Source organism: Drosophila miranda, chromosome 4 (genome assembly GCF_003369915.1).
Source record: "Drosophila miranda strain MSH22 chromosome 4, D.miranda_PacBio2.1, whole genome shotgun sequence".
In the NCBI taxonomy this organism is placed as follows: Eukaryota; Metazoa; Arthropoda; class Insecta; order Diptera; family Drosophilidae; genus Drosophila; species Drosophila miranda.
In genome coordinates this window covers 6,804,741-6,821,069 of record NC_046677.1, presented here as the reverse complement: position 1 = coordinate 6,821,069, position 16,329 = coordinate 6,804,741, and the positions used below count along the sequence as shown (strand labels likewise).

Sequence of the window (16,329 nt, the reverse complement as noted above, 5' to 3'; positions counted from 1 at the left end):
GGGCAGCAGCGATTACCGTAGGCCAAATGCTGCGATTGGGACCCAACAATGAATTTTAATTTATTTAATTGAAATGTAATTTATAGGCATAAGTGAATGGGCATAAAATATGATTGTTCAATCGATTAAAGCCAAACCAAATGAGGGATATAAATTAAAGTTACACTGATCTGAGGAAAATATAGAAAATGTGAATGTGAAGCGGATTTTCTGGCATCTACAAAATACGACAGTGAATGCAGCCGCCCCGAGATAAAATCCCAAAGAAAAGCAATTTTTGCCTCTCTGTCTGTTTTTGTATCTGTATATTTATTATTTTTCCTGAAAAGCCTGCGCCATAATGCGTTCCTTTGTATGGCTTTGCCTGCATCATTAAAACCATGAAGCAGTCGATTTAATACATGTGGCAGGCCAAAGGAAACAGTGGACTGGCAAAGGATACCCATGGCCGTATATCCTCCGGCTGCTTCGGTTCCTTCGGTTGGGCATTGTGAGAGTTGCCAGAAATTAAAGCTGGCGCCTTGGTCAACAGTTTCTTGCTGTGTGAGTTTGTGTGGCTCGAAAGCAATTTACAAAAGTTTCTCCATCAAAAATCCGCTGTCAGTATAAATATCCTTAAAATAGCCAACACGGCTGCTAAGCACACACACACACACACAGAGCACACTCTCACAGGAACACATGGATGATGGGGGATCCTGGCCGCTTCCTGGCTGCCTGCACGTTGCTCCTGCCTGCAGGAGTAATATGATTTATGAATGCATGTGCTGATATATGCCATGTGCCTCCTGTCTGTCCCGTTCCCGTCCTCGTCCTCGTCCCCGTCATCGTCCAATGTCCCTTCCCCGACCGCTGCTGCCGCAGCCACTGCTTTCCCGATGCACGTACGAGTATTGTTAGCGCCGAAAATTATGCTACAATATTTTTCCTCTCTCTCTCTATAAAGCTACACACACATACGTAGACACATGCATGCAGCAGGCTGCACTTGTATGGCCTCATCTATTTGTAGTCCAAACAAAGAGAGACGTGTGCTACACACACACACACACACACACTCAGCCTCATACACAGGCGGCTTACTGTGATTTCCACTGGTAAATCAGAGGCACTTTAAATTGAGCATGTTACGTAACATGTGGCAGCCCCTCGACCCACCCAGCCAGCACCAGCCTCCCTAAACGACTGGCTTACGAGCAAAGTGAAGGGCTCATCCTCATCCTCACTCTCATCCTCCTCTATACCTATCTCTCTATACTCTATACTCCACACACACAGTGGTGTGCAGTTTTCTTTTGCGAGTAAATCTGTTTAAATGTTTGATATGCGATTATTTCTGCTTCCATTGTGAACCGCTTGGGTTCCAGCAGATAGTCCCAAATCCCATTCTCAAGTCCTAAGCTTGACAAGCAATGTTTCTGTTTGATTTTTGATTTTTGAATTCTCCCTTTTCTTCGAGTATGGGGTTCTGTGGTCAAATTTTCTCTGAAGGAAATTCTGTTAGAGATTTTGTAGGTTCAAAGGCTTCTTTTATCCCGAATTATCAGGTGATGAAGCTAATTAAATTTTGTTCGACATGTTCTTGTCTCCAAACGCACTTTGTATTTTTATATAGGCAAAATCATTCTATATTTGAAATAAATCATCTAAAGTCGTTCTCAAACTTTCTCTGGTTTATTCTTTAGAGAAATTAAAGTCGATTTTCAATATGAAACTGCAGTAACAGGCAGCATTGGGCGCTCTCCCCTGTCCACAGTCAAGCGCATTTTCTCACATTTTTATGCATGCAAAACACAAGTCGAAACGGGGGAAGGTAAAATGTCGAAAATAAATCCCAAAATCCTTGTACTTGTGCTCGTTGATTGCCCAGCCCCAGCTCCAGCCCCAGTCCCTGTCCTTCCTCAGTCAGCCCTTACCCTTTTTGGTCCATCGATCGATCGCCTTGCATTTACAATTCTTTTCGATTTTGCTACAGCCACTTTATCAATTTCGTCAATAAAATTCAAGCAGTTCTGATGGCTTATAGTTTTTATTCCTTCCCTTTTCGTTCGCTTTGCAGCCATTACAAAAATAAAACAAAGTGAAAGGAAAGGATAGGAAAAATCAAAAGGAAATGCATCATTCATCATCATCGTCCGACCGACCGACTGAGAGGATTGGATTGCTTTCGTGGTTTTCTATTGTCTGCTCCGCTCCGACCACCGGGCTGAGCGATTCCCTTTGTGTTACGTTAATTGGATTGATTGTTGTAATTGCTCGTACATTAGTTGAATTCCTTTTGCAGTGTTTATTAATTGTCCAATAATTTGGCATCGTTTTGTCGTTTTCCTGTCAAAACTTTTCCTTTTGCTGGACGTGACAAATATTAAGTGAGAACATATATCTAACATGTAGTAGCTGTCAAATGAGCTTGTCAAATCAACAGAAGGACAAAGCGTACCTGTGCCTCCCTCTTCCTCCTCTCTGTCCGTCTTTTCCTCTGTCTCTGTCTGTGCTGGAAAAGTCTGACAACAGGTAACCGTAGTCATTGTCCCCATTTGAAAAAATTTTTTACGGTCTTCCTTTCGTTTCCATCGCAGCATCCATTGCCTGAAAAATGAGCAAAAGTGACCAGAGTCAGCCGTCAGAGCAGAAACGAACACATAATTTATCAATACTTTGATTTCGACAGGGGAGTACTTTTGTTTTTGGGTGCCAGACAGCCCGGCATCTGGACAGAGATGTAATGTTATTGTCTGAGTCTATGTCTCCATTTTGCCCAGACACTGATGCAATTGAGCAGCGGATTCTGAATCGCTGATAGGAAAGGGTAAACGTATACATGTAGTCAAACTGCCGATCAGCTTGCGGCATGATGTGAGAGCCAAATGGGATACCATTTCAGTCGTTATCAGGGCTGGCAAATAATTACTGGAGCTAGCGCTCTGTCATCTTGTCGATTTTCATCTGGCAGCTCAGCAACGCAACAGTTGATGCTAAATAGATTACGCGGTGATATTCAATAGCTTGCGGCTAGTCAGGGGACCGAGTGCATTGATGAGGCGGCACAGCAGCCTGTCAGGACTCCATCTCAATCTCTGTCCTCTCCATGGACGCTCTAACGAGTTCTAAAACATTTCGCCCGGCTAAACGAAGTTCAACGTACTGAATAGCAAGTAGTTTTCCCCAGCACACACAATTTTCTTATTTTCCGTGTGCGTTTCTTTTTGCTGTTGCTTTTGCGTTTGCGGCACACGTTGCGGAACATTGAAGCTGGAGTTAACTTGAGACGAGACGAGACACCGGGACACAAACTGAATTCTAATGAGGGGCAGGTGCTAGTACCGGTAATACGCGGCGTATACGTAATGCCGCGCTGGCTCCGGGCTTGACTGGAGCTCTGGCTGGAGGGCGCCTAATGAGTAGTTAAATATTTGTTGACAGTCCAAATGCCAGCCGAGCGCTAATTAATCGCTTTGTAAGCTACAGTGCAGATTTGGCTACAAGCCTTTGTTCAGCTAATAAATTCATAATTGTCAACAAATTAATGTGGAATTTTATTTATTTACACACATTACCATGTGCATAATTATGAATTATGCATTTTACAGAGGACACAGAAACACACACACGGCATCCACAACTTAAATCCGTTTATCTAACTTTACCCCGTCTGCCAATAATTATGCTCGTTCGGTTTCGTTTTCAGTTTCGATTTCGGTTCCGTATTGTATTTTACTCACCTTTTTTATCGCTCTTTTTGCCGACTGCATAATCCCTTTTGGTGCCCGGTGCCCTTATGACCTGACCGCCATCACTTTGAAAATTACATTTTATTTACCTTAATTAAAATGGATTAGTTTTACCGTATTTCGCGTGAGCCAATTAAATTCATTTATTTCATTTTCTGTTTGTGTTTTATGTGTTGTGTCATTACTGCGTACATATTTCATAAGTCCCATCCGCGATGCCTGCTGAATGGGGATTCCCACGCTTTAAGCTTCATGAACAAAATTATCTCCCTACTGGAGGTCTAGAGGTCCAGAGAGAACCAGTCTGATCGAAGCCCACACATATACCTATGGTGCCCTTCGAGATATTCCATCCTGTATGGCGTGTTGGTCGAGACTCTCGAGAATAAGGTGGCGAGCGGACAAAACTTTGACAAAGTCCAATCGAACATAAATCTAGGGAGCAGGCAAAATCTGCACAAATTTAACAACCACTGAGAACTTCCTGCATTGTTTGCATAGAGATTTACTCAACAAAACCAAAACAAGAACAAAAAACGCGTTGATGTATGATGTTGCCAATTGTTTGAAGTAAATCAAACGGCACTGAGCCTTAGCCCCCAGCCAAAGGGAGACAGGAGGAGGAAAGATGGCAGGATGGCTGAATAAGTAAGTGCAAGACAGCAAAAGGCACAGCACGTCCTGTGGTCGAGGCAGCCTGAATGGAGCTACAAAGCAGCCATTGCCAATGATTGCCACAGCCTGGTGCCGAGTCCTGGGTGTCTGATGCTTGATGCCTGCCGGCTGACGGCAGTTCCATTGCCTTGGGCCTGGGCCTGTGCCTGGGCCTGTGCCTGGGCCTGGGCCTGGGGAAGCAAAGCGCATTGAAAAATTGCCAGAAATAAAGTAAGCGTCCAAGTGCCGGACAGAAGGATGCGCCCATTCCCATGTGTTGACAGCTGCGAGAGGGAAGCAGTCATTTATATTTCCAGCTACTAGGCTGGATCCGGCTCGAGACCACTTGGAGCTATTCAATCAGCCTAAAGGACGGACAACTCTTTCTGACTGTGGTCGAGGCAGGAAAACAGACACAAATTAGTGAGGACAATGCCCACTGTCACTGTGTTGCTTTAAGCGCCATTAATTAACTTCCATTCAGATCGTTTTATTCCCTGTATAAGGCTGGATTACCTTATCACATCGATCGCAAATTATTTTACAAAAAATAATGCGAATTTATTGCCTTAAATCAGCATTGGTATTATACAATTCAAAGCATTCCCGTCACTGAATAATTTATGCTACAATAACGCCAATCAAGTCGCCGAGCCCAAATAAATATTCCTATTGGATCTCACATGGCCAGCGAATAGGCCAGCACTCGACTTAAGGCCAAATGAATTATGGAGACAGAAGGAAGGAAAATCTGTGGAAATTTTTGGGTTAGTGATGCTGCTTAAAAAGCCAACATCGAATGGAAATTTTGTCGAACGGTTTTCTCGCAATATATCATTATCCTCGCAGCGATTCCCGTCGCAATTTCTAGGCATGAAAATTTTACATACATATATGCATGTATGTACGAACATTGCATTGCACGCCATTTCAAAATTAGCACAATTTGCACAGCGCTGCAAAACTTTGGCAACAAAACAACAAACAAAAAAGTTAATTAAAACAAAAAGTACGGACAGTGGTCGTTGGTTGGTGGTCGGTCGACGTTGCCCGATACCCGCTGCTGTTGCCACAACATTAGCAGCACGGCCAAAAATGCAGCCGAAAAATCTGCGCGCCATCTGAAACAAAAATTAATTTTTGGGCCAGAGCAGGGAAAGTTTATATTTCGTTGTTGCTTTGCTGCCCAGGCTAGAGTTTTTGCATTGTTTTGCATATTTTATATGGCGGAAATGTGTGGGCCAAAGCAACAAATGCCTCATATTCCACCTCCAGCCAACCACCGGTTCCACCCGGCCAATCCATCTCGCAAAAAGAAACCAAAACAAAAAAAAAGGAGAGAGAGCAACACGCAAATTATGCAGCGGAAAGCGCATAAGACAAACTTTCTGTTTTGCAGATTCGACAACGGGCGAAATGAAAACTAATACCGAAGCCAAAATGTGGGGCACAAACGCCCCCGCGAATGCAGCCACATGAGGGTGCTGCAGTGCTGCTACTGAGTAATTAATAGTGCAGAAAATAGACAAAGCAGCTAGTGCACGGCTAGAGATAATATTGGATGTGTTCTAAGCTCGAATCTGGGATAGATTCGTCTCGCATTCCGAGCAGAAGGGAGAGCAGAGTTAGGTCAGAAAACTTTTCCGTATTCAAGTGTTCTTTCTGTACGCCTTTGTAGGGGATTCTATGCATTTTATTTTAGACGAAAGAACCAATAGCGGATCTGTATTGAATCAGCATCAGAATCATTCAAAATAGCTCGAATCTAAGCCCTCAATTTTCTTAAATACGCTTCTGGAACTGACACAACAGACTGATGGCATTTGACATTCTGGAGCTTGATACTTATTACCATTGCATTTTCCGTGTATATTCACACACTTTCCTGGATCTGCAACACGGCAAGGACCTGTGGGTTTCAATCACTTTTATCACATCTGTACGTCCTTGATGTCTATTCTATTGGCAACTTACCCGATATCGTTGCCCTGGCCAATTTGGCACGATAATTACGTTGATAATTTGTTTCTTTAGAAAACACCAATGTAAAGGTCAGGGCTAAATATACAGAATATTTGAGCAACATTTTCTAGCTTTCCACAGCTCTGACTCTTCGGAAATAATCGCCGGAAATAATTCAATATTGAAATTCACCTTAAAAATATTAGACTACATCGCGTTTCCAATCAAATAAGTTATGCAGGTGCCGTATCTAAACATAAATTAATTCAAGCGGGACTGAACGCTGAACCGATCCGTGAACAATTGCTGATGAATTTCAGAAGTAATTCACCTCGGTTGAGTTTCGAAAGTAGGGTCAACTAAATAAGAAATTTATTCCAGTTTTGTTCCTATTTCAAGATCACGATTAAAATCTTATATACCCTATACATCAGGAACGAGATTCTTATCTTTTTTTGGCTCATATTTACGTAGGCAGCAACGATTTACAGGTCCACATATTCTATCTTCGAGTAGGCGTCCACGGCAATATTCTCCATCTGGTTCTTGGCATCGTCCAATCACATGGCAAACTGCAGTAAGAAAACAAATTATTTCCAGTAATAATACCAGCTCAGAAAATTCTTAAGCTTCTACTTGTAACGGGGGTGTCCCACTTAATGTAGCCACAATTTACTAGAGTCAGCATCAGAGTTACCACAAGGATACATTTGAGAACCATCGCATTGGAGACTACTGAAAGACTCTTTAAGAGCCAGTCATCTACCACTTTAAATGCATTGGCAGTAGTGTGAATAATATGTTTTTAAAATCCCTCAAATAGTTAACACATTTTTCTATGGTTGCACAATAGCATTTAATAGTCAATAAATCTTGAGGTTTTGGCATACCCTCTAGGGGCAATAATATATACTATATTTTTATATATAGTGACATATCCATCATTCCCCACTTACTCATAATTATTAGTCTAACTATAAGAAACTTGATCCCCGAGATCTCCTGAGATAAGCAACTCGTCAAGCCGAAGTTAAAGAAAATAAAATAGTCCACAATTTTGAAGATATTAAATTGGTTCAGATCGGATTATTATTATTATACATATGTACATATTTTGGCAGGGCTGCGCAACCCCTCCCTCTTTCTCTATATTTCTCTATATAATGACACCCCTTTGCGTTTATACCACCTATATTTTATTATTCATATATTTTTATATAGTTAACATCACATTTTTTCATTAATTGAATTTGGTTCGATAACAAATTTTAAAAATCTTTAACGAATATACATTTTATAGTGTTTTTGGCCTTATCATCATTTGAGAATATGTTAGCGAGATCCTGTAGTCATAGAGCTGCCAAGAACCCCAATGAATGCCGAATAGCTGACTTCCACTTGTTTTACCTTCTTCATAATATTTGCCATTCAGGGAACTGCAATGTTAAGAACAAAATTAACATGATAAATTCTTTATAATTAATAGCGTTAAATCTTGGTAAATTATGAGTACATTACCTATAACCGCAATCAGAAAACCACCAACCACCTCCATGAGTTTTCGCGCAGTTCAATTTCTCACTCCGGTCCAAAGTGGAAAACTTCATGTTCAGGTGATAAGTTAATGAATCTCCGGCTGTTCCTGAATATCTTCCCAACGATTTCAGTTTGTAGGCTTCCTCTTCTCTTCCAATTTTGAAATCATCGAAATAAGCATGGCTGGTAGCTCCATTACCCTTTCCAAGTTGGATGTACAATTCGTGAGGCTGGGCCAGGGTCATTAGATGAATTTTTTCCAGTCCCAGGAAGAAGTTATCCCGTAGGTTTCCGAACCCATGTTTGTAGTCGTTCCAGTTCCGATTAAAGTCCACATTGCCGTTGACTCGTCTCTGGATGACAGTCCAACCAGATCCGGAAACACTGGAATTGCAGGGCACATTAAATGAGCCTATGCCGGGCAACCTTATGGTATAGATGTCAGTGGAATTGGTGAATGGGAGACAGCTGGCTGTCCATGTTTGTTTAAGAAAGTTCACTTGATCTACTAGTTCTCTGATTGACTTATCATTAGATTTCATTTGAGTTTCTCTAGCTTGAATCTGCATTTCCATTCTTGAGACCTGGTCCTTCATTTCTTTCGCCATTTTCACCATTTCGTTTGCCTTCAGAAGCAATTCAGTATCCTTGTCCTTCAGCTGTTGATCTAAGCTCTTCAGCCTGGCATTTGTCTGTTCCTTGAGATCATCCATCTGTGTATTTGCTTGAAGTTCGGTAATGTAATCATCTTTTTCTCTAATTTTGTCCTTGAAGTAGTTAATCGCTGCATCCTTATCCTGGCATAGGGCAGCGTACCGGAGTAACGGCTTTACAATAGGATAGCAAATGGCGCCACACCGCTCATCGTCCTCATCGCGGGTCATCTCACAGTGCTGGAAACGGAATACCCAACTAATTAGTTTATTTCAATTACAATTTCTCATTGCACTGAACTCTCACAGCACTATTCTCGAAGCTATTTTCCGTAGATAGAGTAATGTCTGCTTCTACTTGCATGAAGAAAAGCATCAAAATCCAATATATTTCTATTTGTATTTGCATAACTTTTAATTGAATTGACTATTCCCGTTGAAAGACTTGAATCAGACTGAATGCAAGTTGGGTGGCTCAAGACTTCTTATAAATCAAAATTTATATATTTAGACAAATTCTGATAATAATAAATACTAGAAGTATGGGCAAAAATTTATTGCGATACCCTTTACCCTCTACAAAGTAAATACAGTTGCCAAAGCGTACGTTTTGCTTTCCCTCTGTGCTCAGATTGGTATCAGCGACATCTTTTATTTTATTTTATTATTTCCTTGGACATCTTTCTTCTTGCTCCCTAATTTGATATGGATCGGATGTGCAACTGTAACAGCCTTTAAATTATCTTTTATGTAGGGCGGATAAAATGCAAGTAATAACTAGAGGTCGGCTTTTGCTTGCTCTAATTGTGAAATCAAATGATGCCGAGAGAAGTTTACAATTAAAAAGGAATTATTAAAATTTCAAAAGTCTTGGTTTTTAGCAGTAATACCAATCAGCTTCGGAATTCCTTTCCAGCTATTTAACAAAATTGTTCAATTCACGATCTCAAACTGGTTTCCATCGCAGTGGTCTTCCCTCGGATAGCGTGCAAAATATATATTTAAAAAAAACAAAAGCAAACATCAACCATATCAAGTTTGGGGCCGGCAGTGGCTGTCGGTTTGCTGCTTTTGTTTTTATCGACAGTTGCGACAATCAGAAAAGGCAAAACCAGCCCATGCCAGAGAGCCGATCTACTATACAGACTATACACACGGCCAGGCATATCCACACCACATTCCCAGCATATCCACATTCACATTCACATCGATCGATCTTGTTGACGCTGTGGGAGATTTCGAGTCTTTAGTTACCCGAGACGGTCGCAGCACGAAAGGTGACGCATGCCGCACGACGCGACGTACAACTCATTCTGCATCTTGGCTATTTTTGTGATTAAATTTCTAGAACAGCACGCTGGGAAACACATTAGAATAAAGCCACTGCCTCAGTCTGCAATAGGGAAAATCATATAATCATACATATTTGAGCAAAAGTGAATGCAAGTGAAAGCTATATTTTGTGCGTAAGCCCACACATTTTCATCAAAAACTAGGTCAAGTGCATTTATGTTTACAAAAGTGACCTAAATAATAGTGAAATTTGTATCAAAGTGATGGAAAACTGCTGAAAACTGACTGCAGGAAAACATATGCAAACGAAAATTGCTGTTACCAGAGCTGCGAGACCACTTCCGTGTAAACAACTGGCGAGCCATTGGGTACGTGATCAGTCTTTGAATTTTAATACTTTAATGCTGTTTAATAACTGGTTAAAACTGGACTTGACTGGAAGTAAATTATATATGCTCTGTGGAATAAGTTAAGTTTAAGTTTAGTTTTAATTTTAGAAAACTTTTCCTCCAGCTTGTTAGTTATATATTTCCGACGGTCTGGCATCATAAAATTCTATCTTTTTCCAACAGTCTGGCATCTCTTCTGAAAACAGAACAGCAGGAAAAACAACAAAATGAGTCAATGTCTACCAGTAAACGCGGTGTATTTAAGAACAAAGGGTATAAAAACTTCCATACGAAGGTTTTTTGAATACTCGCTCTCTCGAATCGTACTTTCGTGCATCAGTTATTCCAATGGATTGCATTTAAGTCCTTGTTGCTCATTCACTTTCAAACAACAAATTTTTATCTGGCGCTCAAGTTCGATGGTACGACTTGCACTCTATTTTGTGTTGGGATATCCTCTCTGTCCCTTTTCAAACCTTTTTTTAGGCAAGACCCAATAAAAGCAAATATTTAAAATAAGCCAGTAGAGTAGAAAATTGATACATTAATTGGATACAATTATGTGGGCAGGGCTGAAAGTTCTATCTAGCCAGTAACATTCGACGGAATATCAAAAACGAGGAATATCTATGATGGAACTTGAATAATTCGTCAGTATATTTACGGTATATTTTGGTATATTTCTAAACCACAGCTGGAGCAACAACAAAATGAGTCAATGTCTACCAGTAAACGCGAAGATGTCGAAAGCGAAGAAAGTTTTGGATGAAGCCCGGGAAACACAAAACCGGGAACTGGATCTGGTGGAGAAGGGTCTCACCTCCTTCGAGGAGCTGCCCGGACTGTGTAAGTATATTGTTTTACTGCTTAAATAGAGTTTTATACAGGCAAAAACAAGTCACAAGAAATTCCCACCCACGCACAATTCAGCCTCGCCCAACAGCTGCCAAGAATAAATCAGTGATACTTCTTAATTTTCGTCCTTTTGTCTCTGCAAATGCCTGCATTGAGAGTATCACAATGAAAATAGCTACAGAATATTGCATAAATTATTATTTCCATTTATTTTCTGCGATGACGCCAGCGCGAAAAAAGGCATTCCATTGTATACAGAATCTGAAGAGAAAACCGCCCAGCAGAAACGGAGTTTCAAGAAAAATAGTTTTGGAAGTTAGTTTTTGGTGTGCAAATAAGGCACTCCCTATGTGCAAGCAAGCCACCATTAATCATTTCACATTATTTGTTTAAATTAAAAGAATGCTACCACCAGCCATGAAAATGTCCCATGCAACTATATTTGTCTCGCTCTAGCACTTCGCATCAATCCACTTGTGGCGTGCGAACAGCTGTTCCGTATAGTACCAAGTAGGAAATTTACCGCTGCTGTGGTTTTTGGGATATTTTAGATTTTAAAATTGTAAACAAAACCCAATTCATAAATTTGTCCTAAATTTCGTCTGTTTCTTCTTTCAGTCAACATGTCCAATATCACCCGACTCACGCTGTCGCACAATAAAATCAGTGTAATCAATCCGGGAATCGCGAATCTGCTGAATTTGGAGATCCTGAACCTCTCGAACAACCAGCTAGCCGAGCTCCCGGTTTCGCTATCGTCCATGCCAAAGCTGCGCATCCTGAATGTGTCCATTAATCGACTGGTGAACCTGCCGCGTGGTTTCGGCGCCTTTCCCGTGCTGGAGGTCCTCGATTTGTCCTACAACAATCTGAGCGAGCAAGTGCTACCCGGCAACTTCTTTGGCATGGAGACGCTGCGCGCCCTGTATCTGGGCGACAACGACTTTGAGTATATACCCAAGGAGCTGGGCCAACTGAAGAATCTGCAGATACTTGGCCTGCGGGACAACGACCTTTTGGAGCTACCCCGGGAGATTGGGGATTTGGCGCGTCTGCGGGAGCTGCATATCCAAAACAATAGGTTGCAGGTCCTTCCGCCCGAGGTGGCTCAGCTGGATCTGTTGAGCAACAAGTCGGTGATGAAAATGGAGGAGAATCCCTGGGTGAATCCGATTGCCGAGCAGTATCTTTTGGGCATCAGTCACGTGATTGATTACCTCAAAACAGAGACCTACAAAATGTAAGTGAAAATCATGAAGTATCTACTGTTTATATATTATAATCATCTGCCATCTCCACAGCATCTACAATCGCCACATGCAGGCCGGACGCAGTGGACCACCTCCACCGAAGGCCGACAAGAGCAAGAAGGCCTCTCGAATACGCGCATAGTTGGTGCAGCCCCAAATGGCTTCGGCCAGCAGAGTCCTTTAACTTAATTGTGTTCGTCTCTTTCGTCGTTAACCAAAACCGTTTTTTGTATACTAATTATTAAGTATTTGTAACCTATTGACCTACAGTGCATTCAACATTTTGCTAACTAATATTAAAAATGATTTAAAAGTGTATTTTTAAACTGTGTATCCTTAATGCGGGCGAACTCGTTAGATATCTCTAACGATTGTTCCTTTAACAGACATATGACAAGCAGTTCATGCTGTGTGACGAAAATCAAAGATGGTATACCAATAGGTTTATAGGTTCCATCAAAAAATTTGAATATCTGGCATCCATAAAATATTTCTTGTGTCTTTTGGCTTTTCTTCCATTAAAACGACTCTAAAATTATCATATTCGTAATTATATACACATGGTTTTATTTTATAAAATAGTAGTTTTTTCTTGTGTTTTATTATCATTTCTCATATTCATTCATTCTTTTGTTTTGTAGAAGTTTCCTTTGCCTTTTTTCATAATCATAATTAATTAGTTTACTTAAAGTCAATTAATTAATTCTTTATTTATTTTAATTAAATTAATAGTTAAATGTTTTTTGTTTTTGTTCTTTGTCTGTTATGTTGTTTGAGAAAAAAACCAAAAGCATCTGCTTGCTTCGAGTTGCATTTGTTTCTTTGCATTTTTAATTGTTAAATTTATTGAATACATATTCCATATATCAATTGATTTAATTTAATTTGTGAACTTACTTTGCGGTTTATGTATATGCAATTCGTTTTTAATTTATTCGCTTACTTATTTTTTATTCATATTTATATATATTTCATAGAGCTTATTTACAAGAGTTTGAAGTTGCTGTTTGTGTACTCGCAATGTTTTGCAGGAATCGAAGATGGGGCTAACACAGAAACTCAAGATTTGAAATATTAAAAATGTCTGCAGTGTATATTACGAGTAGTTTAAGATACACTTTAAGAACTAAACAATACTTTTGAAAACTGATCAAACAGTTGGAATTCGAAACTGTGATTGAAATGAACACAGGCATTCCATTGATTTTGTTACAATATCTTTGATCCGTCGGCTTCGAGTAGTACCCGTGCGAGACTCCGGGCAGTGTCGTTGTTAAACATTGAGCATGCAATTCGAAACTCAGACAAAAACAAAAAACATAAACTAGTAACCTAAGATACGAGTACTAAAACGAGTCACATACGAGTAAATGTACACGACTTCCGAAATACGTACATAAAAATACATTTCTATTCAGATTTATATTTAGATTTAGATTTGGGGAGATACATACATATCGTCATATACATGTCAGATAACATTAAACATAATCAGTGGCGGGCTCGCTACCAGCTTGCTAAAACATAAAGCTTTTAACCTAATACTAATCAAAACTGACAATAGAAAATTGTACCTAAGATAATCAAAATATGTGATATATAAAAGTTAGTTGTTTCGCTCAAAGAGAGGATGGATCGAATTAAAACCAAAGCGACATTAAAAGAACATTAAAACATTTCATACAGAACAACAAATTAGAAACTCTCCCTTGGAATCCATTCTTTTTGTGGTTTTAGATTTTCGTGGTTCTTTGCTAGTTTACAAATGCAATTTTGACGGCTTTAATTAAACTGTTAGCCTTCGTTACAGTTAAATACAATTTAAATGCTTTGCTGTTTCCGCTCTTCTTGTGAATGACGCTTAATTAATTCGCACAGTTTTTCATGTTTATTTTATTTGAGTTTTTATTTTTTTTTTTTGTACAAACACACATTTTCGCGCTTTTTGAATGTGTAATTAATTTTGTATTCTTGACTTGTCTTTCGAGGTTTGTCCGACAGTTATATATAATGTTTTTTCTTCTTCGCACAGTTAAATGTTTTTGTTTTTTTTTTCCCATACGTTTTGTGTGTTGCGGTTGCTGCTTTGTAAATACATATTTATGTACGCACAGTAAATATGTACACGGGCATAGCTTTTATATGTATATATGTATGTATTTATGTATATTATGCCTGTTGCCTTTTCGAATTATTTATATTAATCATAATTCTCTTGTTGCCTTTACGCATTTCATTTCATTTGATTTTAATTTCATTTAGTTTCATAAAAAATATCGTTAATTTTTAGCTTTTCTTTTCTCTGTTGTCGTATGAAATTTGTGTCTTTGTTTTTGTTCTTGCTGCTGCGTTTTACCCCTCGCAAAAAAACTTTCGTTTAAATAAAAATAATTAGCATAAAAATTACATTTACATTTAATTTGAGTTCATTTGATTTCTGTTGTATTTGCTTTTGTTGCTTTTGTGGCTGTGGCTGTGTTGGTTGCATTTGCTGTCGCTGCTGCTTTAGCCGCTTTGCCTTTGGCTTTTTGTGCCGCTCCGTTGCCGCTTTTGGCTGTCAAACTTTGCTGTTGTTGGGCGTCCGTGCCGTCGACTCGTACTGACCACGTCCCAAGGCCGTATAGGCATCGGCATACGCCTGTTGCTGCTGCTGTGTCTCCAGTTGCTGCTCCTGCTCCAGCTGCTGCTGCTGCTGCTGCTGATGTTGCTGCTGATGTTGCTGCTGCTGCTGTTCGTGCAGCGATGTCGGCCGACTAAAGCTTACTTGTAGCAGTGGCGGGGCGACGGCTACGAGAAAAAGGATCATATGTTACTTATCTTCCAGATTTTATGTTTTTTGCTTATCTCCGACAATATTTATTAGTTGTTTTAGTGAGAATTTGATAGATTTTGATTGTTAGAAAAGAATAATAAGAAGGCTTTTGGGGTTCTTAATACTCTAGTATTTTAATCAGATATTGGAATGGTAAATTTTGTTAGTTCGGACGATTGGCAGATCGCCAGTAAAAAAGCTTGTTTGAAATAGTTGAAATAAATAAATAATTTTGAAATATCATGTGTCTCTGTAAGTAAAGCTTTGTCAGTCTTTGGACTTATGCAAGGATAGGAAAAATCGAGTCCTGATTGGACCTTAAAAGATGTTAATTTAAAGGAATTGAATCTGAGATATCCACGACTGGTTTGGGTACATAAATAAGGGTAATCCTTGCCACATTTAATCGTGAAATATTAAACCCAAATCCTTATGAATATGTTTAGTAGGAAAGGCTTAAATTATAACTGGTTTATGCAAATGCACATGCAATAACAAAACAACAACAATACAATAAAGTAATCAAACACAATAATCGGAAAACGCAACACTACAAATATCGGAGGGTATCCGCGAGGTGGGAGCATGCCAGGAGGTTGGGACAGGCGAACGAACAGCAAAACAATTAGTGGGAAAGGGCGGCGGGGAGTAATAAATTTTGGGCGGGGGGAAAAAAACACAAATGTCATACCAATTGCTTCTGTCAAAATTTGTTTCATTTATGGTTTATCGTGTTTTTGTTTTGGTGGTGGGGAAGCAACAGCTCATGGATCGATGCCTGGGGGGGGGGGGCGGTTTAAGAAGGCGCACGGGCGGGCGTTCGTTGGGTTCGTGTTCGGAATCTGATCTGTCTTTCAACGTTTTAAAGTATGTATGTCTTCAGGGTATGGTATGGCCGTGGGATCGTGTGTTCCGCTCCGCTCCGCTCTTGCCGCGCTAGTAAACGATATTGCGGCGCACTGGCTTGGCGGCCTTCTCTTTGCTGCTGCTGCGACTTCCGCTGTGATGCTTTGTGTCTTTGGCTTTGGCACTCTTGCTGCCCTTACTGCTCTTGCCACTACTGGCCGCTCCCGCTCCCGCCCCCGCACCCGCCCCTGTGCCGGCTGACGCTGACGCTGCCGAGGTGGATGTGGTGGTTGTGGTGGTGGTGTTGTTGGTACGTGATGAGCGGGACTTATTGCGTGGTGGTAATTC

General features: G+C 40.2%; 3 protein-coding genes and 2 long non-coding RNA genes across 9 annotated transcripts in view; 1 reads left to right on the top strand and 4 right to left on the bottom strand.

Moving 5' to 3' along the window:
• Positions 1-2,022: 2,022 nt before the first annotated feature.
• Positions 2,023-3,359, bottom strand: LOC108161667. The gene is made up of 3 exons (XR_001775499.2): positions 3,146-3,359; positions 2,441-2,589; positions 2,023-2,349 (listed from the first exon to the last, which is right to left on the bottom strand). It is a non-coding gene; the product is annotated as an uncharacterized LOC108161667 (long non-coding RNA).
• A 2,680-nt stretch (positions 3,360-6,039) lies between these two features.
• Positions 6,040-7,110, bottom strand: LOC108161658. Its single transcript, XR_001775494.2, has 3 exons — positions 6,984-7,110; positions 6,360-6,919; positions 6,040-6,294 (listed from the first exon to the last, which is right to left on the bottom strand). It is a non-coding gene; the product is annotated as an uncharacterized LOC108161658 (long non-coding RNA).
• A 417-nt stretch (positions 7,111-7,527) lies between these two features.
• LOC108161493 (ficolin-1-A-like) lies at positions 7,528-8,986 on the bottom strand. 2 transcript variants are annotated; one of them, XM_017295767.2, is made up of 3 exons: positions 8,838-8,986; positions 7,866-8,776; positions 7,528-7,783 (listed from the first exon to the last, which is right to left on the bottom strand). In XM_017295767.2, the coding sequence occupies exons 1-3, from the start codon at positions 8,943-8,945 to the stop codon at positions 7,642-7,644; spliced, it is 1,161 nt and encodes a 386-aa protein (XP_017151256.2). In that variant the 5' UTR covers positions 8,946-8,986; the 3' UTR covers positions 7,528-7,641. The 2 variants fall into 2 exon arrangements, with proteins under 2 accessions (XP_017151256.2, XP_017151257.2); XM_017295768.2 differs by having other exon boundaries at positions 7,529-7,783; positions 8,844-8,984.
• An 820-nt stretch (positions 8,987-9,806) lies between these two features.
• On the top strand, positions 9,807-12,641 carry LOC108163928 (ras suppressor protein 1). The gene is made up of 4 exons (XM_017299461.2): positions 9,807-10,197; positions 10,913-11,064; positions 11,692-12,313; positions 12,375-12,641. The coding sequence occupies exons 2-4, from the start codon at positions 10,929-10,931 to the stop codon at positions 12,463-12,465; spliced, it is 849 nt and encodes a 282-aa protein (XP_017154950.1). The 5' UTR covers positions 9,807-10,197; positions 10,913-10,928; the 3' UTR covers positions 12,466-12,641.
• Positions 12,642-13,712: 1,071 nt separating this feature from the next.
• Positions 13,713-16,329, bottom strand: part of LOC108162207 (disintegrin and metalloproteinase domain-containing protein 10) — a 123,346-nt gene continuing 120,729 nt past the window's right edge. For 2 of the 4 annotated variants that reach the window (XM_017296818.2, XM_017296819.2), the window contains exon 12: positions 15,871-16,328. In XM_017296818.2, coding sequence (XP_017152307.1) covers positions 16,072-16,328 — 257 coding nt within the window. In that variant the 3' untranslated portion in view covers positions 15,871-16,071. Of the gene's footprint in view, positions 15,111-15,870; position 16,329 lie in introns of those variants that run through there. The other 2 variants (XM_017296820.2, XM_017296821.2) reach the window with 2 other exon arrangements.